Source organism: Babylonia areolata, chromosome 25 (genome assembly GCF_041734735.1).
Source record: "Babylonia areolata isolate BAREFJ2019XMU chromosome 25, ASM4173473v1, whole genome shotgun sequence".
NCBI lineage: Eukaryota > Metazoa > Mollusca > Gastropoda > Neogastropoda > Buccinidae > Babylonia > Babylonia areolata.
In genome coordinates this window covers 20,048,610-20,075,541 of record NC_134900.1, presented here as the reverse complement: position 1 = coordinate 20,075,541, position 26,932 = coordinate 20,048,610, and the positions used below count along the sequence as shown (strand labels likewise).

Below are 26,932 nucleotides of genomic sequence, written 5' to 3'. Positions count from 1 at the left end.
CGCTTGAGCAGAGTAGAACTGAATGCTGATCTGAAGGCTTAAATGTGTGCGGATTTGATTTATAAAATGTGAACAGTTAGCACACGATCCTGAAGCTCATCCAAAAATTCATGGACAGAAATCATGATTTTGGTGAGTTGAAGGGCAGCTAAGAATAGACGAGAACGTGACACTCCCAGGATCATTAAAATCCGCAAATAAGCTGCAGAGGTTGAAGCTGGGGTAAAAAGTCGCGGCTTATAGACCGAACTTTACGGTAGTGTGTTGGTATGAGAAAACTTGTATGTGGTCTACAGGGGAAGTAATCATGATACAAGTTAACTCATACCTGGAGTAGTATGAGTTATGGCTGGGTAGAAGGGTGAGGCAGGCAAATATTACTATCACACATACATAAGTACATTAGGCATTGGCAAATACCACACACACCTTTCTTGAAATGGTATCATTTTGTTAACAGCATTGGGTGTCTATGGGCCTTGAATGCTTCATGCACACATAACTATATATATTGTGTATGTTTACCAGGGGTTGTACGCAGGGTTGCTGTGTGCAGGGAGGGGTGAACAAGATGTACCACGGTATCCAGGACTACGACCCCAACCAGCCCCGTGTCCACCTGGACATGGAACCCGGGGACACCGTGTTCTTCCACCCCCTCCTCATCCATGGCTCCGGCATGAACCGCACTGAAGGATTCCGCAAGGTGAGAGTCAAAGAGTGGTTAGCGTCACAGACTGATGACTGGGAAGACATGGGTGTTCAATCCCAGTCAGAGGTGGGTTTTTATTCAGCCTGCTGCCAGCTTCTATCCACAGCTGAGTGTGCTGTTGGCTCAAATGGGAAGACTAGGACCACACAGTCAAGGGTCATCCGCATCACATATGCATCTTTGGGAATGTTGTTCAAATTTCCTGACTAACACTGCAGGTGTCTGTATCTCTCAGCCTGGTTGATGCCGGAATATATTATGAGAACAGCCTTGGCAAGCAAACCTAATGGACCCTCCCTTCATAGGAGCATCATCACCTTTATAATCATTTATCATCATTGAAAGTTAGAAAACAAAATGTTCCAAATTCTGGGGCACAAAAAAAGATATTTTATTGCTGCTTCTTCATTTCCTTTTAACTTCTGTAAAGAGTCATTTTGACACCACACAGAAGAACTGCTCACCAAATTCCTTCAGGTCTGTTGGTTTTGTCAAATCCTGAGGCTTTGCAAATGATTTCCCCAGTTTCAGTTTCAAGTGGACATCAAAGTGTGGACTGATCCATATGTACCACTCCATATCTGCTTAAAAAAAGAAAAGAAAAAAAAGGCAAGACAGAGAGAGGAGTTGGAGTAGATGCCTGTCCTATGCACAGACTCAACGCACTGGTCAGGTCTTGTACTAAAATGGAATAAAATGAATCAATCAAATAAGGAAATGAATTTAAGTAGAATGTATAATGTATATATCATATGTCAGTTTTTCATGATGCATGGACAACATGTCTTACAGCTCATGTGCACTGAACCAGATGAAAACAGGGATATGTTGTCTGTGAGACATGATGTAGTGAATTATACATTTTAAAAATTTTGGACAATGTCTGTGATGTCATGTGTAGTGAATCACATGTAAGCTTTTCATGATTCATGCTTGTGGGTTTTGGTTGAATGTCAACCATTCCTGACACATGGATAATGTCTAAAATTTAATGTGTAAGTGTGTGGACTTTAAATGATTCATGGATGACTGTGTGTGAAACCTCATGTAGTGATTCAAATGTTCACACTCTTGCCACTTCGGTGACTGAAGTGTAGGCATACCACTGAAGTCTACTCAAGCCACAACCAAAAACCTTTTTCAGTAACATTATCATGTTTGTGGGGGCAGGTGTGCTCACATTGCTTACCTTTGTAATTTTTTGATGTTGCAGTCCATTTCTTGTCACTATGCAAATGCCAACTGCCAGTTTATTGACGTGAGTAACACAACTCAGAGCAACATCATGGACGAGACACTGGACATCGCCAAGAAACGTATCGGCGATGCTGACATTCAGTTTGACTTCACAGTAAGTATAATTATATATGTTGGGGACTATCATATTGTTAGCTGTAAGTGCTTTATCATCTTGCGTGTGTTCCTTCATTTCTATCTCATATGTACTTGTTGGTAAATTTTTATTCTTTGTTTTCTAAAAATTAAAACAGGACCAGTAATGAATAGTGCTGCAAACATAGTTGTTAACGTCTGGTCTTTTCACATGTCCTTAACAGAAAGAACATGATTGTTTGGAAGTTAACTGCAACACTGAGCTGACAATAGTTTAGTGTCAGGTTCACTTCAGATGTTTCTGTCAAAAAAACAAGCTCTTTGTGTTGAAGGCAAGTGTGTTGTCAAGGACATAGCACTCTCAGCACTTGTGTAATGCTCCAGCTTCAGCTGACAACCCATTTCAAACAAATTATTTCCCTTAATCCTCTCAAATTCCTTATGCTGTTTTGAAAAAGAAAACTCGCCTGCAATAACAGATATTTAAAAAAAAAGCAAAAAAAAAGCCAGTCATAGCTTCCCAGAATACTCTCTGTAATAATAATATTTGATGATATACTGAATGATAGCCAGTATTGCTGTTGGGTTGGGTTTTTTTTCCAGAAACTGTATGTTTTTCTTCTTTTTCTTCTTTTTTGTTGTTGTTTCTTTCTTTTTTTCCTAATGATTTTCTGTGTTACAAAAATCAATCACTCTTACCCATGTTTAGATGTTACTGTAATGATCTTTAAGCAGGACTAACTGTATACTATTGTTTTTTCCTTGTGATTTTCAGTGTTACAAAAATCAGCCAATGCCATCCATCTTTAGATGTTTGTGTAATGATCTTTAAGCAGAACTAACTGAGTACTATTGTGTTGATAGAAAGCTGGTCCATTTTCTTACAGGATATCTGGAAGCTGAAGAGCCGTCCAGTGAAGCAGTAACCAGGACATGAATATCAAGATCGGCAACTTCACCATGTGTGTGCAACATAGACATTTCCAGCAACAACTGTTTGATTGAAGAACACAAAACAATCATCTGAACACACTCTTGGAAATTATTTCATGGGCTTTGCATTTTTTCAGCCACATTTCTATCAAGAACTGGTGGATCCAAGAACATAAAACAATCATCTGAACTTTCCTGTGAAAATCTTCTGGGACTGTGCATTTTTTCAGCCAGTCACAAGTGACTATCATCAAAACTGATGTTGAGAAAAATTGATTGATTTGAAGTGTTGCACACCTATTGTGAGAAAGAAATTGGATTTCAGCTGTTCATAAAAATGATGTCATCATCAAAACCGATATTGAGAAAAGTTGATTTATTTAAGCTATTCCACTCATGTTTCTGTGATGTCTCTTTTTCTGTTTTTCTTCTGCTGTTTTAGCTTTTCCCCAAAAAATTTCAGAGCACTGAGAGTTCTGGTTTGATGATGAATGGTGGTTGTGGAACAGTGACATTGAATGTCACTCAGAAAATATTTATGTACATACCTTTCTGTGTTTTAATTTTGGTGTAAAATGCCAAATCTTGTTATTTTGATTTGATATCTCCTAGCTCTTACATGTGTCAAAGAAAATTCTATTTTTGATTTAAATTTAATTGAATGTATTCATAAATGTGTTGAAACAACCATTTTTTTCAATAGTGTTTTAGTGTCCATGTTCATGATTATACCTTCCTCAGTGCCTTGCTGTGTGCAAAATACTGCAGTGCTTCAATACTGGCCCCTGCTGAACCCATTCATTGAGAAGCCTATGTTATGCTCAGTGACAACTATTTGCCAAGGGATTTTTGGTCACAGAGGGTAATATATATTTTTAATGCATACAGCATGCAAACTACTGAAAGAAAGTATATGTAACCTGTACTTCTTTCTGAAATGAAATTCAAGATACTATCCAATTACAACAGTTTCACATGTTTTAATAATATTGCAATACCAAAATTGCTATAATGATACGGACAGAAATTTTTGTTCTGGGTCTTTTTTCTTTTTTTACACACTGGAAGGGGACAGAAATTTCTGTCCTGGGGCTCTCAAGGGGTTAAGAAATAAATGTAAATGTGTATATATATGAATATATAAAGAGATACACACACACACACACACACACACATGCACGCATAGATAGGAGAGGTGATTGAATGAACGGTGGTTGTGGTGAAGAGAGAGTAGAGAAATGTTTTACTTTTCTGAAAATTCCACTGCACCCCACCCCATTCTTGAAAAACAGATAAACTACAGATACTTTTCAGATATTGTGAAAGAAATTTGTAGGAAAAATGCATCCTCAGCATATTACAGTTGCTATTCTTTTAATATTGTGAAACAAATTTAGGAAACATGCTTAGATACGAGGCTAATGCACTGTCACTTTTTGAATATTGTGAATGGAGAAGAGAAAAATGCTTTTGATATCACATCAGAGTATGTGTTTGTGATACACCAGTTTTATTAGCTCTATCAGTCCATACTGTGGATGTTCACTGAATAGATATGGGAGTGTTCAAGAGATAAAGCTGATGGGTGTCAAAGGTGGTCTTTCAGACATTGTACGACTCAATTTTGACAGGGGTGTCTAATAATATCTGCAGTTAATATGTCAGGGCTGCATCATTGCTTCTGTCAAATGGCCAGCCTGGAAAAGACTGGTTTCTTTTTACCTTTTTCCCAGCTGCAGTACCTGAATCTGATAGGTGTAAACCAGGATGAATGCATGGGTGGGAGTATTTCGGTATAATGTGAATTTCTGTATTGGCATTTTGGCAACAAATAAGTTGTTTTTGTTTTTTATTCTTCTCTCTTTTTTGTGTTTTCTTTCAGTGTTGATAGAAACACTTTAGTTTAGCATTCTCTGGACCTCAGATGCATACCTCTTAATACTGCTAAAATGAGCCACTCCCACCCTTGTGAACATTTCCTCTTATTTCTGTGCTGCAGTTCTACGTAAAACTTTTGATACTTTACTGTCATTAGTTTAAAAGTCCATGTAACAATGGTGGTTACAGTGCCTTTGTTTTCCAGTCATAAAGACCCCAAGTTTGAACAAGGAAAACAAAATAGATAGTGCAAGTATTTTAGCAAGAAGTGATAACACATACAAACACATAAGCCAATTCCACCTTCAGATAAGTGATGGTTGTCAGTTTATGAAATATGGAAAGAAGTGTCTGAGACTGGCTGATCAGGCAGGGTCTCTTCCTGCTTGTCATGTACATGATATGATTTTTGCCATTTAATTTGAACTGTCACTTCTTATCATCTTTCAGCACTGTGTGGAAAATGTTGAATTGTTTTGGGTTTAGCTTTTTTCTTTTTTCAGGTTGAATTCATACCTCTTGTGATTACTTGGTTTTATGATTGTTTTTGTTGATCCGGGGGGGGGGGGGGGGGGGGGGGGGTTTCTGATGACTGTTATTGCTGATTTCTCTAGTCTGTTGACTGTTATAGTTTAATATCGTTTGTTGCTGAGATGAAAGTTTCAAAACAGTATTTCTGGCAGATTTGTGTTTATTACATGAGCCATTGTTTTTATCTGGTGCATAAAGTTTTTTTTAACAATTTTCTTTTTAAATTTTTTTCACAACATTATACAAGCCATTGCTTTCAGTTTCTGCAAAATATTAATCAATCCGTACAGTTTATTTATGAGAGTTTCATGTAGAATGTCATCAATGACGCAATGTGATGAATGAATAAACTAGAAAAAATTTGTTTTTCCTTAGAAGGGAACTGTAAATACAGATACATGTTGATGACCTGATGCAGATGATTTTTTTTCCTTTACACTGATTATTACTGACAAGCTACCATGTTTATGTTCATCACAGCTTCATAAATAATGTTATGTTGATGACATGAACCATTGTGATCAGTGAAATAATTGTTTTGCATAAATAAAGTGAAACAAATATTTCAACAGTTAGTTGATTATTGGTAATACCCATGAATGAACCTTTCAGCGTAATGTTTCATCATTCCAAACGTCTCAAGCCCATGCTGTAATGTGTGAAATAAAAGGTGGATGCCAGAACTGTGAACGAATTACAATACCATATTTAACCAACTATAGGGTGATTACTGAACTTCAACCCAGGTGCCTTATATTATAGTGCTCCTAATGCAGTGTGTTGAATCTGAAAAATATTGTCATCAGTCAGAATAGTATTGATGTTGACTTCCAAACCCAGAAGTATGACAATTGTGATGGTGAAAACAGGATGTTTCCATCAGCTGCTGCTTCATATCACGCCTGGGACATTTCACAGAGCAGGTGATGTCTGAAGGAAAACACTTGGAGTCTAAAAACTGGCAAGTTTCTCTAACAATGATCATGAATGGATTCAGAAGGCGAGATCAACAAAGCAGACATTGTTACAGTGCAGTCGACTGCACTGGGCCATATCGGGACTGCCCAACTAAATCAAATTTCAACTACATTAAAAACAGAACTCTCTTTATCTCTGTCTCTTATATCCACACATACACATGCATGCTTCCAATGATGATGGCAGGTCCTCGGAATGGACTGAACATGCAAACATAGCTGCTACATCATCAACACATCAATGCTCTTTCAGTTTTTATCTTTTTTGCTTTTCTTTATCATTTTGATGTGGGCTTTATAACATCCTACACATTCATACATTCTCAAATTCTGAATTATAAAAGGAAACAAACAAACTTTGAGGGTGTGCCTAATAAAAACTTATTGCAGTCAGTAAAATATAAGATTATCATTCATTAGAATTATGGCAGTGTTTGTCTCATATGCAACTGAATAGCTGTTGTAGGTATGAGTGAACACTGTGGGAAGTTGCTGTAAAATTTTGAAGACGGGTACATCTTGTGTTTGTACGTGTGTATGTATGGAAGTCCTCAGTGTTTTTTTGTTGTTGGATTGTTTACACAAGTACTCAAGGTTACACTGAGAAAGCCATGTGCAACTCTTTTGTTGTGTTATTGTTGTTACTGTTCTGTCAGTCTGTCGGGTGGCTAATGGCACTGCTTTGGTGGGAGGAAGATGGAGGAGTAAGGGATTTTTGTGTGTGACTTGATAAAGAAATCATAATTTACCTGTCAAACTAAGGCTGAAATATTGTATACCTCACATGCAGCGGGGGTTGGGGGAGGGGGGTAATCGCATCCATTTTTCCTCTCTTTTTTTTTGGTCACTATAAATTAATTTTTGGAGGTATGCTTGCTTGAAACTTCTATGTGTGTACATATTTTATCATAGTCAATGTCTTTACATCATCAGAAAGGTGGTGAAGTGGGCAATACCATGAATGAGTTTAATTTTTGTGTGTCTGTTTAGTATGTCAGTGTTTTGTCTTGTATGTGTGTTCAGTATTTCACAGCGCTGGTGTTTCTTCCTATTTGCAAACTAACACACACATTCACAATTCAATGACAAGTAAGACCAAAGAAAAACCTTTCACACGTGGTTAGAATCCATGTTCCACAGACTGACAGCAGATTCAATGACTATAAATTATGTTTTATTGTGCAAAGGAATAGTATTGATACAAACATTTATATATTCAACAACCATCCCCCCCCCCAACCCCCCTTGAAATATCCTTTCGGTTCCTATTTTGCTTAAGAACTGATGTCCTTTATTAATGTTTATAAAGACTGCTTTTATTGTTTGTTTTTTTAATTTATGTCATTATCAGTTGAATGAAATAACACCAGGAATAACATAAGAAATAACATTACAAGCACCAAGAGATTGTCATTTAAGTGATGAGAATCATATTCTTAACAATAAAATTCAATAATAGTAGATTTTGTTCTTTCTTTATTTTTCTTTTTGCATCAGATACATCTATCTATCTATCTATCTGTACATATATATATTCATATATATATAACACTTACCTGCAGATGTTCATAATGCATTAACTGGGCAGCATTTCTGATAGTTTCTGTGAATTAGGTACTGATTTTATCAGTATAAACATACTCAAGAATTCAAACGTAGTTTGTAAGTACATCAAACTTCAAACAAAATGCTGATCTGTTCAAACAGATACATATTTGGCCACCAGTGCAAAAACATTTCACTTATCCACAATCTTTCACTGAAATACTACTGTTTCAATGGAAGAAAAAAAAACAAAATCAAGACATGAAAGATACAACTTACACCATCCAAAATTACATTCTATAATAATCAAAACTGTTTTGATAAAGATGTATACAGTAATTACTTTAAAGAAGTATGTGCAAGTGTTCAACAACATCAAATCATCATTCAAAATATATCATTTTTTTACGAAAATGTCACTGATATAACCAGATACAGGAAAAACAGGTCTTAGGAAAATATAAGAATTCAGAAACAAAAATGTTTCACATGACATATTTTGTCACAGAGGCACTGAGAGGTTCAGTTTGATTTACGTTTTTTTCTTAATGCAATGCTTGTCACATTTTTTTTTTTTTTTAATGCAATGTCCTTCCTTTTGTTTAGAGGCTCAGTAAACAAAACCATGAAATGTGAATCAATCAGCGCTTTTTTGTTGTTGTTGTTTTTTAAAGTGAAACAAAGACCATCACTTAGAAGGTGACAACATATCACAGAGCAAAACATTACAGCCAGTCAAGGTTCTCTTATTGAAATCCTCAAATGAAATGAAAATTATTCTCTTACTTTCCAGCTGGAGTTTGACATGCTAAATTAGCATCGTGATTTCATCTTTTCTTTTGTTTCTGTCTCCCATTTCTCTTTCTCTCTCTCTCTCTCTTAGAAGAGACATTCAGTTTGTTTCCACTCAATTATTAATATATATTATGTATTCCTAACTAGTTACTGGAAGTTCACTCATTTATCATGATTAAATGTATGACCAAGGCAACCACTGAAATTGATTTAAAGCTCCCACAAATGAGGAGTTCCACTTTTCAAGTTAGCTGTTTGAATTTCAAAGATGAACATTTTGCTTTCCACTCCGAAGGATTTTGAACCTTGCATGATGACACAATACCAGTAAACAAAGTCACAGCAGAATTGAGCAAAATCATGACAAGTACAAAACATGTTGCAGTGTTATTCTCCTTGTAAAGATGCTACCAGATTTATTGAAAAGAAAATAACATTTCAAAAAATAGTATTTGATTTATCTCACAGAGACGTTCCCAGATTTACAACAAAAAGAAAACAAACACTGAGTGAATAAAAATCACCTGCAATTCAACAATTTACGTGATATCATGAATATCATCATTAGCAATCATCATTTGCAGTCATCATTAGCATCAAAGGTGTGGTTAATATCATTTTTTTAATATCTCATTAGAAGGCCAAAGCCATGCATGTTTGCACGAGCTGCAATTATTTTTTCTTAAGACAATCCACGTACAGCTGATATATATGTTTGGGGTTTTTTAAGTGCACTGGCAGACAAGACACAATGTGAGCTAAATCATATTCACAACATGTCAGGAGTGATAGTTTGTGCAAAGGTCCATGCAGCCGAGAGTTTGTGCACACATGAATGTTCATCTTCAATGGAAGAAAGCATCCATAATCTGTGCAAGAAACCATGCTGCATGACTTGACTTCTATGTTTAAGCATATAATTTCTGTCTAACAGTGATTTAGATTGTGAGAGGCTGAATGTGAAGTTTTGCAAATTGATCTGTGTGTGATTTTTTTTCTACACACTTTTAGCATTTCTAGACAATTATAAGATTAATGACTTTTATTATTTTCTTTCTCCATCTCTTTCATTCAAGGCCTCAGTTTCTTTCAGAACTATATCTCATCTTTCCACACAAAACCACTACATGCACACTATCGAGGCCTTCATAAACCTTTCTTACAGTACCTGATAACAGATCTGTTCATTTTACAATCACCAGTTTCCCATACATGTTCACATACATCAGCTTACTTCATGTAGTTTGCTTCTGGTATGATGTTTTCTGGCTCAAGCACAAGACCCTAAACATGAGATTGAAATCAGTGATCATTTTCACCCCACCCCTAGCCCCATAAATCCCTTGAGCACTGCTGATGAACAAGTTTGTCAGTGAAGGACCTTTACCTCACTGAGGTCAGGCTGACCTTGCAGTCAGGCTGTCAGTCACCATTTTCTAACATGGACTTGTTCATGTCGGGATGGCATTAAATGTAGTGTCTACACTTCATGCTACACCTGTCTCACTTCACCAATGTTCAGCAGTCACTGAGATGAAAAGAAGCGGCTATGTACCTTGCTCAACAAGGTGGTTAACTACAACCTGAAGAGGACAACAACAACAAACATCGTGGACTGTGTGACCGTCTCAACACACACAGCTCCAGGCTTTGTCCAGAGTCCTGCCATCAGCTGTCTTCATCCCCAGTTGTCTCACCCTTGGGGCTCATCTTGATGATGCGGCTGTGGCGACGCCCATCAGCAGAACTGCAAATCGTCAGTACTATGTTTCACACAATGAAATCATCATGCTGTAACATATCCATTGCAAAGAAATGACTTTTTTTCTTCTCTAATTCAACCTGCTAAAATGTTGAGCACATAAAACAATTCACCTGTAAAGCTCAGGGCAATAAGGTCAATCAAAAGTAGACATCGACCAATGTGTTGTCTTTCATTACTCGAGTGCAGTCAAAAAAATTGTTTATCCTACAGAGATTTCAGCCCCTAATCTCTAGCCTTCATCTCTTTCTCTCCATTTTGTGTTAATTTCATGATTACAAGATCTTTAATCCTTCCCCCAACTCCTTCCAAAAGAAAAGAAAGAATTAAATTATCAATGAAAAACAGCAACCATCTTTTCATGGGGGAACAAACCAACCTCTCAATTCACACAGATGTTGAGAACACAAATCACATCTCCGCAGCTCTGCCCTCCACCAGTGGGCAGTACAGTAATAAAAATGATAATCATAATTAAAGTTTAGTGCTGAATATGAAGCAGAGGCAAACCAAAGAGCTTGAATATGCATGCAAATTTCAGTAAACTCCCCCCTCCAATAGATCATGAGTGGTGGGTCTAGGTCCCAGTCTTTCAGATGAGACAATAAACTGAAGTCCCATGTGCAGCATGCATTTAGTGCAAGTTAAAGGAGCCATAGCAACAAAAAGGGTTCCTGTCGAAATTCTGTAGAAAAACCCACTTTGCTAGTAAAACAAATGTACATGCAGACAGAAAAAAAAAAGAAAAGGACAAAAAAAGGTGACAATGCATTGTGGCAGCACATGGAGAGCTTCCTGAATTTCACATACAGAAATCTGTTGTGACAAAAAAGTAATATAAAACAATACAATACAATACAATACAACACAATACAATGCAATACAACACAATACAAACCAGTACCATACAGTGTACACACCAGGTGCGCAGGATGATGAGGTCTTTGGTGTTGGTGACGTCAACAGGCTGTGTGTAGGTGAGCCACTGATCCCCATTGTCTGTGGAGTACTGCACAGGCAGGCCTGGGATCTGGCTGTTCACCTCCAGGTAACAGCCCTCCTGCAGTCTGCACCAACATCATCAGTTGTGTCTGACCAGGACCATCAAGAACAGCAACAGTGGAAGCAACTACTGTCCTAACTGGGCTAGAATTTGAATACAGTGGAGAGTGTCTTGCCCAAGTTACATCTCCACTCTCTCAGCCAAACTGGCTTCAGGACAGCTGGTATTGGGATAGTCCCCAAAGGCCAACTAGCCCCCAAGGCTGCAGCACTAAGAAAAGCCAGTGCTATCTTGCCTCCTATTTTGATAGTCATAGTCCCTCACAAAAGACTAAGCTGTAAACACATTCCCACTGTAGTGGAGAAACCATTGATCATACAGCTCTCACTTTTCTACTGGCCCAATGTAAGTTTATATCAATCTCTGATATAAGCAAACAGCAGGAAGGGCCTTGTTATATCACATAGGGACAAATAACACTGTTTTGCTAGAAATTTCAAAATAGTTTGTAGCTGTCCAGGGCTAGGACACATGAGCAATGTTAGCAGCGCTAAGTTTGGAAAGCATTCACACTGTTCCTAACTCCATGCTAATTTCACAGACTTAGGATCATTCTCCATGCTATAAAGGTTTTGTGTATGTGTGTGAGATTCTGTGCGTACGTGCGTGTTTATGTGAGTGTGTGCATGTATATGTGTGCACAAGTGTGTGTGAGTGTGTGTGTGTGTGTGTGTGCGCGCGCACGCACGCGTGCGCACACAAGTGAGTTAGATGAGTGGTATCATGTCTACTTGCAGTAAGTGTGTAAACTGATCATCTTTTTTTTTTCTTTTTTTTTTTTTGCTGCACCATCATCTGCACCGTTTCAGTGGCATTACTCCCATGACGCTCATTTAGATTCCCCCATTCACGGCGACACCTGGGTTCATCCGTCACAGTTCCAGCGTCAGCAGTCCGTAGGGAACCATCGATGTTAGGTCACCAGAAGGCCACACACCAGAGGAGACCCTGCACTGCTGTGGAGTCACTTCGGTGGTGTTCAGTGGTGCCTGTTCTGATTTGACACCACCTACTAAGCCCCCTACTAATGACAATAATGGCTTAGTTGCAGAGCCAGACTGGGTGAGCATCCCTCCCAGAGTGGAGACCGCCACCACGTCCCTCAAACAGCCCCCCATGAATCTGCCGACACTGAAGACATTGACAGGGCTCACCACAAGCACAGAAGTGGAGGGGTATCGAAACTGAGGTCACCATGAGAGCAGGGCATGAAAGGCCACAGACTCTGAGACTGTTTTGTTTACAATGATGATGATAAAGGAGGAGGAGGATGACGATGACGATAACAATGTTGCTATGGAGGTCCATTTTTGGTTTGGGACTGCGTGACAAGGCTATACTCTACGCTTCCTGTCATAATGATACCCCGGCGTTAACCAGGCCTGAGAGATACAGACACTTGCAGTGTTGGTCAGGTAGTTAGAGCAACACACCCAAAGACGCATCCTTGAAGCGGATGACACTCGAATGTGTGGTCCCAGTCTCCCCATTTAAGCCCACAGCACACTCAACTCTGGGTAGGAGCCGGCCACGGGCCGAAAAACCCACCTCCGCTGGGATTCAAACCTGCATCCTCCCAGCCGTCAGTCTGCGACACTAACCACTTCACCACGGCGGCTGGTCTGATTATCATTTCATCATTTACAGTTAATTAATGAGTTTTGTACATGAAAAGCACTTTGAACCATATATGAGAAAACATGCTAAATAAATGTTTATTGTCATCATCATTATCACGATTATCATCATGATTATAGTTATTATCATCATCACCATCATCATCATTATAAATATAGTATCATGTACACCAACACAAAGACACACACACACACGACCATGACCCCTGACACCAGCGTCGCACCTTGCCCCAGGTGGAGGCAGATAGTACTGCACCCCCCACCTGTCCAGCTGGCCCAGGTCCCTGTAGCCCAGTGTGTTGGCGAACTGGCACCAGTCCTCCCTGCAGCCCTCCTCCCGCCTCCTCTCCTCCCTGCCCAGCCCTTCCCATGAGGCCTCGTGCCATGCACGCTCCGCCAGCGCCAACAGGCGGGGGAAGATCATGGCGTCAAACTGGTCCGAGGTTCGCACCAGTTCCGTCCACAGCTGCCCTTGCAGTCCTGTGATGTGGATAAGAATCAAGTGAACACTGGTGTGACAATCAGGATCAGAATTAAACCAAGTGAACACTGGTGTGACAAACATGATCAGAATTAAACCAAGTGAACACTGGTGTGACAAACATGATCAGAGTTAAGCCAAGTGAACACTGGTGTGACAAACAGGATCAGAATCAAGCAAAGTGAACACCGGTGTGACAAACAGGATCAGAATTAAGCCAAGTGATCTATCATATCAAAGGCTGCAGAAAGGTCCAAAAGTAAAAGAACAGAAATTTTGTCTTGATCTAGAGAATTCAACAGATCATTTACAATGCATAGAAGAACAGTCTCTGTGCAGTGCCCAGGCCTATAAGCAGACTGGTGATTGCAGAGTAGTAAGTGAGAGGTCAAATGAGAGAAAAGTTGATGGAGCATGAGTCGTTCAAGAAGTTTGGAGAGGCATGGCATCACTGAATTTCTGAAGCAGTCAGTAGTCTGTTGAACTATGGTTTGATAGCATGAATGTGTGTCAGTGGCTGTTTGTAATATCTATCTGATTTTTGTTGTTGTTAAAGGCCCACATTAGGAGACCCTGTCAGCAAAGCATTGGACTCCTGATCCAGTGCTGACCAGTGGAAAGGGTTTAAGGCCTCATTTCAGCATGATGCTGTGGCCTCGGGAAAGATGTTTTACTCTGATTTTCCTCACTCCACCCAATGTGAATTCCACACTTTGGTTGGGGAAGGTTAAAAAAAAGTGGAAGGAAAATACTGGGTCCCGCCTTCCAATGCCAAGCCGTGGACACCATGGATATGATTCACTAACCTGATGGCCATGAAAGGCCATAGTACCCATAACCTTTTTTACCCAAAGGTTCACCAACTGCTCTGTGTAAAAAAGAGGTTGTGTACAAACATTTCCTTTACAAGGTTTAATTAAAAAAACCAAAAAACACACACACACACACACAAAAACTCACCCACAATATTTTCTGCCTTCTCCAAAGGCTCAAACTCCTCATCTTCCAGCATTCCCTTGACATCCTGAGAGGAGAAGGCCTCCCCTGTCAGCCGGACATCAGCATTGGAGAACAGGTTATCGGGGGCGAAGGCGAACACCTTGCTTGTGTCGGCATATCGACACGCCCAGTACAGCCCCCGCTCCTCAGGGTCCGGCTCCTGCGGATGGTCAAAGTACATGTGGGTCCCTGGACTCAGAACCACCTGCACACACACAACAACAACAATAGTAATAATAGTAGTAATAATAATAGAAATACGCTGATGGTGCACATGAGGTCCCTGGTGTCTCTGGGACAGGGCTGTGTAATTGCCCAGGTAGGTACCATCACGAAGGGGCATACGGAAGGCTTGGTGGCTTCTCTACCTGAGTGTGGCATGTTGGAGCAACCTGCCGAAAGTTGTCGGTGGTCAATGGCTGGGTTGGATCAGGCTGTGGGAGTGCACTTCATGTGCCCGCAGGTCACTGAGTCTCATTCTGTGGTGGAATTCCTAATGGAAGAGGGTTTTCATGGGGAAAATGGTTGCTGAAGGTTCTTTAGTGACATAAGGGACCGGATCCATGACAGGCCTCTGGCTGTGTTTGGTGCACACTAAGTCTGGGATGGAGCAGGGCGGGGGCAGGGAGGAAAGTGGCTCTAGATGTGTTGTACTGGCCATTTACATCAAATCACTGATCTGACATACGTTTTCAGTACGGCCAACAGCAAAGTGAGAGCTGTATTATCAGTGGTTTCTTAATTGCAAAGGGAAATCATTTGCAGCTTAAATCTTGCATGAAGGACTATGTCTCTCAGACTAGAAGTCAAATTGCACTGGGACTTAGTGCTGTAGCCTTAGGGCTAACTAGCCTTTGGGATCCGTCCCAATGATGAGTCCTAAGGCCCTCTTGATGGAGGGGCTGGGGATGCAACTTGGGCAAAACACTCTCTACTATAAATTGTATAATCGAATTCCAGCCCGAATAGTCAGGGCAGCAGTTGCCTCCTCTGCTGTTCTGATGGTCATTGTTGTACACGACTGATTATCATATATTGGTCCAAGGAGGACACCAGTCAGCATGGGTAAATCAGGAAACAGCTGCTGTGTGCTGGAAGGATGTAGGTGTCCACCATGCAGGTTATGTTGGAATGTAAAGAAGCCGGAAGGAGTTGACAGGGTCTTGTGGTCTTGTGGTGCAACCGTGTGTCTGAAAGACATGGTGCTTGCTTCCAAAGTGACAACAAAGTCATCCTCTGACAGGCCTTTGACTGAAGGCTGGGGCTCCATGATGGAAGTGTCTCATTGGAAAGACAGTGCTTGAGAAGGAATGCCCATCTGTAACCACAGCAGTGGGTGTGTGTTGAGGCTGAAAGGATCGGGCAGGGAAGACCAAGTGCAGAAAGTGCTTTCGAATGCCAATTGTTTGAGACATCGATGCTGGATCTCTGTTCAAGCAAGGTGATGGGGCGAACTGATGTGCTTGAATGCGGCATCTGCCATGCTGGTATGAGTACGCAGAAAGGTACACCCCTGTGACTAATGAACGGTTCGTTGCGCTTTGTGAGATGCATCCATCCTCGTCAATATGCCTTTCTCCCAAGTGTAGAGGAAAACAATTATTACCCTTCTGCTACTAGAGGGGAGTGGAAGAGATGAACTTAGGGTGATTGTCTCCTGCCCGGTGGGCAGTTTTTGGGCCCGCTAAAACTTGGAAGGCAAAGATAGACACCCCTTCATGGGAGGGCTGGCTAAGATGTAGGGCCCATGTGGAGCTGTTGTCACAACCACAGTGGTGCAAACCAAGGGTTGTTGTAGGCAAGGGGGGGGAAGAAGGGATGCCTTACAAACTTGGAAGGAATGAAGGGCATGTGTGTCCAGAGTGACGCCTCTAAGCTGGACTGCCTCATCCCTCCTTGTACCAAGTTAAGGCATCTCCAGCCCTGTAGGTGATTGTTGTAGGCAAATGAGTTGGGTTGCCTTGTCACTCCTTGCACCAAGAGAGGGCATTCTTAGCCCTGTGGGTGGGAAGGGAGTATGTGTGGGTCCCTAAGGACCAGCCACTACTGATATGTGAAGGAGCATACATTCAGGTGTGAATGAGGCGGTTTTGTCTGTGAGTGCAGTCATCCTCCGAAAGCAAGGTAGGGATGAATTTATGAAAATGAATACATATATGTGCAAATGGATTATAAACTTCCATCAACTCAAGTGATGATGTCAGGAATATGCAAATGACAAGAGATCGATTCACAAGAAATAAGCGGCTGTATAAGCATACATGTAGCGTGCGCAAATATACCCAAGTAAATGGGTGAGTGTGCATAATCAGTAATGGAAAGGAATCTGTGTATGCACCTATATATAAGAGATGTACATACACCTATGAATAAAGTGCCAGTATGTAGACGCAGAGAGTTCTGGGCATTGTGAACAGAATGACGCAAATGCAAGTGTGCCTATATTGCTATGTAGGGAATCTCAATGAATAGATGTCAATGAATAGAGATAGAAATATAATTGTACACGGTAATATGAAAGCCAGGTCTCACCTTGCAGCCAACCAACTTCACAATAACTTCAATCGCTACTGCACTGTGCACACATGCATTCTCCAAATTGATGGCATATGATGATGACTTACCTGGTAGTTGGCATTGGCCAGTTTGTAAACGTCTGACGCCATGCCTGATTCCCACACGTTCTTCCACGCATACACCGCCACACGCTTGTTGGGGAATTTCTTGCGAGGGAACGGAGGCTCGAACTTGTGAACCACTCCGTCTTGCCAGGCCCCAACATCAAGGTTCAGCTCTGATGCAATATCTGCCACCTGAGCCACAAGGTAGAAGTTTCAGTTTCAGTTCAAAGGAAGTGTCAAAGTGTGTGGACTGACCTATATATGTTAAACCACATCTACTGTAAATAAATAAACATCTAAAACGTGTAGAAAAAAAGGAGCAGATGGCTGACCTGTATAGGCTCAACGCACTAGTAAGGCCTTGAGGTAAAAAGTACAAGCATTAAACTGAATGGGGAAAGGTGTCAAAAATTTTCAAATGCCATGCATAGTCAACGCACATGCCTACATTCATGCATGAAATCAAACAAAGACTATTGTATAATAAACACAGTGATGAGATGAATCAAAAGGGACATATAAAAAAAAACATTGGACTTTAAAAAAAAAAGAATTAATGAATAAAGTGACGGGTTCTTCTTCATTTGCGAACTTGAATCTCCTCCATTTCTACCTCAATCACTCCATTTCAATGCTTTCAGTTTTTCTCTATATTTCATCTTCCTCCATCCCCCTAATATGCTGTTCATTGATAAGAATAACGATATCATGTGGGACTGTGTGCCAGTAAAACATAAACACACCCACACCCACACCCACACCCAGGGGGGGCAGGAGGTAGTCTTCACTAATATGACATTCACTAATATCACATTATTTGGACAGACATAAAATTTAACTGAACACAGATTCTCTCTCTCTCTCTCTCTCTCTTCAACCCACTCACACCAACCCACAAACCAGAATTTACGCATCAATAAACATTACAACAACAACACACTAAAACCTCTACATCATACATCCACCACCCCCACCACAGTCCGACCTTGACAACAAAGTACTCCATCAGGTGCTTGAACGACGACACCTGCCCACTGTCAATCAACGCCTGGCAAGCTGGTGACTCCTCCCACGCTTCGTAAGGAACCTCGTCCCCACCGAAGTGAAACATCTGCAGAGGGCAGATGTCCTGGTGCATCCGCTGGATCTCCTGCATCACCTTGCCAATGAAGGAGAAGGTGGAGGGCAGGCCCGGGTTGAGGGAGTTCTCACTGAACATCTGCACGGACTGGCAGTCAGAGTTGGTGGTGGCCGACAGGTCTGACAGCAGGTACTCTTCTGCTGCCCGCACATCCCCGGCTTCCTTCAGTCTGCTGTACCGGACCTGTTGAATTCTTCTTTGTAAATGAAAATGAAAGGACAATGTTTTGTCTTAACTCATGTGGAGCGCTGGCCTTGTGTTTATCAACGCATCCACTTGGCTTAGGAAATGAGAGAATCTAACTGCACAGGACCATATCCCAAACTCGCCAATATCTTCTGCCCCTCCGCTACTTCGCCCCACTCCACTTGAGTAGTGGTCTGGACACTGTTCATTTGGAATAGACGACAAACTGAGGTACCTCAGTGCACGTAAAAGAACCCGTGGCAACAAAAGGACCTTGGTAAACTTCTGTAGAAAAATCCACTTTCAGTGCAAAACAAATGCACTTGCAAGCAGAAAAAGGGAAAAAAGTATGGGTGGCATTGTACCAATATGCTCTCCTTGGTGAAAACAGCCAAAACAATTTCACAGAAATCTGTTCTAACAAAAAAAGTAATGCAATATAATACAATGCAATTCTGCCCTCTTCCCATGCAGTGTTTGGGCACCAATGTGTGTGATTTTACAGCAACACCAGAATGATGCTTCTGGTTTTTCAACCTTTCAACTCAGTGTTGACAAAAAGGGAAGGATCACGACTTGAAAAACTCGATGGAAACTGACCAAACTAGTTTAGGCACGGATCAAGCATTTTCAAGCTTTTTTTTCAAGTTTGTTTATGATCACAGCCAGAAAGTCATGCTTATTGCTCAGCAACTGTCACACAAACTGTTCTGAGATGCATTCAACACTTTTTATCCTGACAATGATGCTACAGTAACAAGTGAAGCAATATCTGTATCATGTACGTGAAATGAAATCATGTAAACATTACTGCTAAAATCTCCAAGGCAAAGAAGGTTACACAAGCTGTAATCCCAACAGTACATGGCAAGGTAAAAATGGTTATGCATGCAAAACCAAAAACCCACTCACACGTACAAGTGAATGGAACAGCTGCAACCCATGAAATCAGAATAAAAAGAAGGAAAATAATACAAATGTGGAACGATCTTAAATTACAAGTGCAGAAGGACCTTTCACTGATGACAACACACTAGTAAGCAGCAGCCTAGGGTTAACCTCACCTGCATGGCCTTGACAGCGGCATGGCAGTGACCAGGCATGTCAATCTCCGGAATGACCTCTATGTGGCGCTGTGTGGCGAATTGCAGGATCTCCCGGTAGTCCTCCACCGTGTAGAAGCCGGTGCCAGAGTTGGAGATGTGGGGACCGGAACCCAGCAGCGGTAGCAATCCCATACTGCCAAACACCTTGCTGTGACATCTTCTGCTGCCAACCTGGCATGGGAGGAAATTGCAAATAGTTTACGATATATCACGATCATATAAATATATGATTACAAATCTGAAATATAACCTTAAGCATCCTGTCTGTGCCACCACTGTCAATATGAATATGAACTTTAAAAGAAGAACAACAACAATGAAATCAACAAGTACAATAGTAATAATAATAGTAATAGCACTAGAAATAGCAATAATAATGACTCATTGTGACAATCTACTTTTTATGAGAATGAATTAATATAATTGTTTTAAAGCACTAGTAAGAAAAATTTGGCTGAAAATGTTACTACTTAATCCTTTTAATCGCTCAATATCTTTTATCTTTTTTATGGTTCTAAAACGTCATGATTTTTACACGCACTGACACAGCCACATATGTAACATATCACAATAGCCTACCCATGCTCATTACTGTCATTAATTGAATTTGAGAAACATTACAGCAGGTACTATAGGTGTCCACAAATCTGACAGTGACTCAGATTTGGAGGGCAGTGAAGAGGAGAGGTGGGCATACACACGACGAGAGAGGATGGGTCAGTGGGTCAAGTACAGCGAGTTTCAGTCAGTTACCTTATGTTTTGTATTTTTTGTGATTTTTTTTTCTAACCCTAACAAATGGGCCGTCTGTTGGGAAAAGCAAGGGAGAAAACTTTCTGTCCTGAGTGAGTTAAAGAAAAATAAAATGGGACTGCAAAGAAGATTCACCACAGGTGCAGTAGCCAAAGGATTAAACTTAAAGCATTGAAGTTTCAATCTGAGGGTCCTGGCTTAAATCAGGAGACCTGGAGAGTTAAGAATGGAGACGTTTCCAATCTCCAAGGCCATTTTAAGTGCAAACCCAGCAGTGCCTTAAACACACACCAAAAAAAACATTCACCTCTGTCAACTCTTCCAGGCCAGGAATCTGGAGGCGCCAGCCCTCATCGTCGGTCAGATGGAAGTGGAACTTGTTCAGCTTGTACCGCGCCATCACCTCCAACAGCCTCAGCACTGACGCCTTGCTGTGGAAGTTGCGCGATACATCGGCATGCATTCCGCGGTACGGGTACCTGGGCGCGTCCTTGATCTCCACCTCCGGGAGGCTGCCCTGGCTGACCAGGCTGATCAGGCTCTGGACACCCCAAAAGATACCTGCTCTCTCCTTGGCTGTGACCCGAACCTGCTGCTGGGTGGTGCTGACATGGAGTTTGTACGCTTCATTGTTTGTGTGCTTTTTGTTCTGACCCACTGACACCTCTCCAGGGACCAGGGAAATCATGTGTGATGAAGATGCTGAGGAGGAGCCTGTGGGAGAAATCTTGGTGCCTAGTTCTCCTAAAGAAAACAAATTGACAAGATTAATAAAAGAAATAATCAGTTTCAAGAATGCTGGCACATCAATAAATATGATATTATCATATTATTATGCGGAAAAAGATAAACACACTAAACACCCACTGGATGTGCCATATTTTGATTTAGTGTGATCTTCTGGTAACATTGAACTGGCCAACAGAAGAATCACAGAATCATGGTTTCAAAAGAAAATATCTGAAAAAAATATTAAGCATCCTCTCTTTAATTCAAGACTACTGAGACAAAAAACTATTTTGAGATGCAAAATCTGTCAAAATCTAAAAAGTAAACAGCCATTCATATTGTCACTTTCGGCTGACCCTAATGCAAATGTGACAGACAAGATTTGTACCCCATTAACATTGAAAAGCAAGTATCTTAAAATGAAACTCTGTGTGTGTGTGTGTGTGTGTGTGTGTGTGTGTGTGTGTGTGTGTGTCTGTGTCTGTGTCTATGTCTCTGTGTGTGCTCTAAATAGAGCAAGAAACGAGAATCACCTGGAGGAATTATCTTACCTGCCAGGTACTCTGCTTCCTGTTGAAATGCTGGGTCATAGACGACTGTCCACTGCGCTCCATCAAACTTCATGGGTGACACAGCTTCATTCACACTGATACTGAATGGAGTTGGGATAACCAATTTTCCAACTTTCCCAAGATCATTTGTTGCATTCCTTTCAAACCTGGCTTCAGGTGTGAAAGGATCGTAGAAATCATACCGCCGCTTTCTGGTTTTGCTCAGGATGTAATCAAATCGCTTCCACTTGCTAGCTGTGTCAAACGGTGCCACAAAATCTAAACTCTCACCAGCAGTGCACTCAATAATTCTAGGTTCCAAACCCTCTGCTGATAAGTACCAGTTAGGCAAAATGTCTGAGCGAGCCACAGAATAATACTGCCCCTTGAAAGGGATGGTCACTGCCTGGCCTTTGCTCAGTGGTGTGAAATCTGGTGTTGGCTGCATGCGAAACAAGCAGCCATTGATGTGCAGAAGATGCAAGCCTTCGGAAAGGAGAATTCCGTCATCACAAGGAAGGCGGTGAGGCTCAATCATGCGGATGTGTGAAAAGAAGATGGACCAGTTTGCGTACCCCAACTCTATGTCTCCTGGAGCCAACACCAATGTCAATAAATAAATACACGTAATAACATAAAGTACTTGCATACAAAAACAAAAAACCATTCCCATCATGGTTATGTTACGCAATAACAGAAACACTATTTTTCATTCCCCAAATATGTGTAGCTTTTTAGTTTTGAAACAGCAGTTTATATGAACCCAAAATCTATTTGTTCCCAATATGTTAAACAACCTTATGCACCAATGCACAAATTGTTAGCTTTAAATTCATTTTGTACAGTTCCTTCATCAATCTTGTCTCTCTTTTCGTTCAATTCTCCATTATGCTTGCACAAGGACAGTGGTGATAGGAACTGTACTGTGGATCATGTGTGCTGACATGTATGTATACATACATAGGTATTATTCTAATATAACTCATAACTCATTACCTCGACCGCTGGGGTCGTTGGGGGGACATGAGGAAGATATCATAGCTCACCACGCCATTCTGTTGGCAGCTGTCGTGAGATCTGGCATTGTCATTTTGGTCCATTCCTTGACGTTGTCGGACCAGCTCTTTCTCTGCCGCCCCCGTCTGCGCCCTCCCTCTACAGTCCCTTGCAGGATTGTTTTGGAGAGGGTGTTATGTCGCATGACGTGACCAAACCATGCCATCATACTCTAGAGTATCTGCCTTGAAATATGTGGTGTCCCACAGGGGTCCGTTCTAGGTCCTGTTCTTTTTGTGCTGTATGCGGCTCCTGTGTCGGATGTCATCAGTCATCATGCGATGTCGCATGAGAGCTTTGCTGATGACACACAACTTTATCAGTCGGCTTCCATAGCTGAATTTGATGCACTGGTGACTCAAACACAGGAGTGCATTGCTGGCCTAAAGGACTGGATGACTCTCAACAAGCTGCAATTAAATGATGATAAGACTGAATTTATGATAACCTGTCCAAAGAAGTTTCGTCAACATCCTTCCTTTCCTGACTCTGTTCTGATCAATAGCACACCTGTTTCACTTTCTCTCTCTGTTCGCAGTCTTGGTGTAATCCTAGACCAGTCTCTTTCCTTCCAACAGCACATTTCGAATATCTGTAAAGTTGCCTATTTGGAACTGCGTAGAATCAGCTCTATCCGCCACTATCTCTCAACCGATGCAACCAAGACACTTGTATGCTCTCTGGTTCTCTCAAGATTGGATTACTGCAATTCTCTTTTGGCCGGCCTTCCCAAATATCTGTTAGACAGACTCCAACGAATTCAGAATAACGCTGCCAGACTCATTTGCAGAGCTTCTAAATTTGACCATGTTTCTCCTCTACTTCAGTCTCTCCACTGGTTGCCTGTTTCTGATCGAATAGACTATAAGCTATCCACTCTGACCTTTTCTGCAGTCAACGGATCTGGCCCCAAGTATCTTTCTGAACTCATCCATATCTATACCTCGTCTCGCCAGCTCCGTTCTACCTCTGATACTCAACTTCTCAGGATACCTCACGTCAGAAGTAAGACCTATGGACACAGATTGTTTTCTTTTCAATCGCCAAAGACGTGGAACAAGCTCCCTGATAACCTCCATTATTCTGATTCCCTCACTTTTAAATCTCGTCTCAAAACTCACCTTTTCCCTCAGCAATAAGTTCAACTGTGGCAGGTCCACTTCCTTTGCGTTAGCTGTGCTTGACTATGTGTGTATACATATGTATGTGTACATAACTACATGCATGTATATGAATGTGTATTGTGTGCGTGTGTTTATGTAAGTTTGTGCCTGCCTATGTGTGCGTATGTGTTAAGGTAGCTGTTAGATACACATGTATGATAAAATGTATGTATGCAGTGTGTGTGTGTGTGTGAGTGTGTGTGTGTGTGTGTGTGTGTGTGTGTGTGTGTGTGTGTGTGTAGTCACATTTTGGTGTGTGTATGTAACATAGATATAATGTTTTATGTTAATAAAAGCGTTTTTGTAAAGCACCTAGAGCAGATTTCTGGATAGTGTGCTATATAAGTATCCATTATTATTATTATCTTCCGTCGTTTGACAGTCGCCAGCAGTGGTTCTTGCGGCCCAACAAGGTTGCTGACCAGGTTCCGCACATAGTCATTGGTCTTGTGCTCCTTGCAGGAGATGTGTAGTAGTCTCCTCAAGCACTTGGTTTCGTATTCTTGGATTCTTCTTTCTGTTTCTGCCATCAGTGTCCATGTCTCACATCCATATAAGAGGATGGAGACCACCAGTGACTTGTAGAGCAGGAATTTTGTGTGGAATCTGATGTTGCTCTTCCATACCCTGTTCAGTCTGGCCATCGCTGCCGTTGCAGAATTAATCCTATTTCAGATTTCTGCTGTGCAGGTGCCGTCTTTGGACAGGGTTGCTCCGAGGTACTTGAAGCTGGTCACTTCTTCCAAGGGCTCACCATTCATGGTTATGTTGGCACTGATGTTAGTTGTGCTGTTGACCATGACCTTTGACTTCTCTGTGCTGACCTCCATGCCGTAAGCACTTGCTCTTGTAGTAAGTCTGTTTGTTAGATCCTGGAGCTCGGTGTTAGTGCCCCCCATGAGGTCGATGTCGTCTGCGAATCGAAGATTGCAGACTGGCCTGCTGCCAATGGTGATGGAAGTGTGGTGGTCTTCGAGGGCCTCTTGCATGATTCTCTCCAGAAAGATGTTGAAAAGTACCGGGGATAATAGGCATCCTTGCCTGACTCCGACTGTAGTCCGAAAGAACTGTCCTTGTTGATTGCTGAGGAGCACTGCGCTGCTGGAATGTTCGTAGAGGGCCTGGATGACTTGAATAAGCCCTTCATCAATGTTGAAGCCTCTCAGTACTTGCCAGAGGCCGCTGTGCCACACCCGATTGAATGCCTTCTTGAAGTCGATGAAGTTGTGAAAGATGTCCTTTTGGTGTTGTAGATGTTTTTCAATGAGGACTCGACAGCTGAATATTTGTTCGACAGTGCTCCGCCCTTTTCTAAAGCCTGCTTGTTCTTCTGATATATTCTGATATATTCTAATATACTGTCATACTAATGCACTGTGCAACAGTTATGTATCACACTTTAATATTATCATTAAAAATCACTTTATCCATAACACATTTTGTATCAGAATGAAAACACCTCTTGAACAGTAAAGTCTGACTAACACATGGGATGCAAAACTGTATCAATGACTAACTACACTTTTTTTCCTTTCATCACGAAAAATGCAAAGTACAAGGACTTAAAAACCTCAAAAGTGTGAACAAATAGAAGAATAAAACTGTCTTTCCTAACTCAAGTTAAACCCTTGGAACTCAACAATTATTACACACCTAAGCAACAGAATACATAATAAATCTAGTTGAACATCTTGGCATTACCTTTGTTACAAATAGTAATTGCTGCTTGATATGTAGCATGACCATCACTCAGATTGTCCAGCACTGCATAATGGATGTCTAAAGATTTGGCCAAAGCATCCAGCTCTGGCTGCAACAGTTTAGAAGGCTCCATCTTCTTCCTTCCAGCCATAACTGTATTCTGTATCAAATAATATGTAAAAATATGTCAACAAATGCATTACAAATACCAGATGCTTATCATGTCTATCTAAATAAATGAATGGATAAACGCTATATAATAATACAGATTTTATCAATTTACTTATTTCGTCAACTTAAACTAATCATATTCCTAAACTTTCTCATTTCCTTGCTTCACTAAATGGTGATCATATCCTTAATGTAACTATAGCTGACAGCTGTACAAACTCATCCACACAGTGTTAACTGTTATTGACAGTGCACCAAAACTGTGCCGTCTTCAAAACGTTTTCCTCTCTTAACACGTTTAACACTTTGAACTGATAAAATTCTAATGTCAATACTAATGTTATTGGCAGAATGATCTTCCTGGTCATCAGATCTGCACACCTGCTGTATGTGGCAATATCCACATTTCTTCCCCTGTACTTTTCCGTTTATAAGAGGGTAAATTTTGCCAATTGCTTGATAACATTGTAAATGTAATATAATTATACTCTACATTTCTTCCCCTCCACTCTTTGACTGGCCTTCTTTATGTCTCTTGACAGAGGAAGAAATGAAGAGTATATATTACAATGTTCCTTAAACAAATTTACGATTTTCCTGTGTGTGGAACGAAACTGAATGGTAAGAACACGGGAAGAACTACGGATATTGCCCTGTACGTTACGTATTATGGTAGTGTTCGAATCTCTTTGTGTGTATTTAAAAATGAACGCACACAAACTAACGATAAAAAATAATTCACGTTAAACTCAAACATTCTCATAATCTATCAGTTCAATGCGTTATATCTGCAAAAAAGTGCACAACTGACACCAACCGCATCCGATTCTGTGTCGTGATGCTGATGCACATTCACTGACAGTGATTCATAAGCCGAAATATGTCGTGCACACGACTCTGAGTCACAGTCTGTGCCCGATCATAACGGTACTTGCTTGTTTAACAGGTCAGAATAAAACCATAACTACACATACTGTCTTTGTGTTAACGGATTTAAATATCACCTTTACCTTCACACTTTGAATCGCAAGGCGATACGAGAAAAAAAGTTCGTCCACCCTGAAATCGAACGGAGCTGGGAAATACGTTTAATCGGGACGCCACTCATG

At 41.0% G+C, this 26,932-nt stretch overlaps 2 protein-coding genes across 3 annotated transcripts in view; one reads left to right on the top strand and one right to left on the bottom strand.

The window, feature by feature from the left end:
- Positions 1 to 5,955, top strand: part of LOC143299796 (phytanoyl-CoA dioxygenase, peroxisomal-like) — a 16,484-nt gene extending 10,529 nt beyond the window's left edge. Inside the window, exons 6-8 of the mRNA XM_076613233.1 lie at positions 557 to 706; positions 1,926 to 2,063; positions 2,932 to 5,955. Of these exons, the coding sequence (XP_076469348.1) occupies positions 557 to 706; positions 1,926 to 2,063; positions 2,932 to 2,970 (327 nt within the window). The 3' untranslated portion in view covers positions 2,971 to 5,955. The remainder of the gene's footprint in view (positions 1 to 556; positions 707 to 1,925; positions 2,064 to 2,931) is intronic.
- LOC143299795 (chitobiase-like) lies at positions 4,329 to 26,932 on the bottom strand. 2 transcript variants are annotated; one of them, XM_076613230.1, is made up of 11 exons: positions 26,834 to 26,932; positions 25,653 to 25,812; positions 21,733 to 22,323; positions 20,760 to 21,196; positions 19,658 to 19,870; positions 18,252 to 18,590; positions 17,270 to 17,458; positions 14,607 to 14,850; positions 13,390 to 13,645; positions 11,386 to 11,532; positions 4,329 to 10,450 (listed from the first exon to the last, which is right to left on the bottom strand). In XM_076613230.1, the coding sequence occupies exons 2-11, from the start codon at positions 25,801 to 25,803 to the stop codon at positions 10,372 to 10,374; spliced, it is 2,646 nt and encodes an 881-aa protein (XP_076469345.1). In that variant the 5' UTR covers positions 25,804 to 25,812; positions 26,834 to 26,932; the 3' UTR covers positions 4,329 to 10,371. The 2 variants fall into 2 exon arrangements, with proteins under 2 accessions (XP_076469345.1, XP_076469347.1); XM_076613232.1 differs by lacking the exon at positions 26,834 to 26,932 and adding an exon at positions 26,641 to 26,760.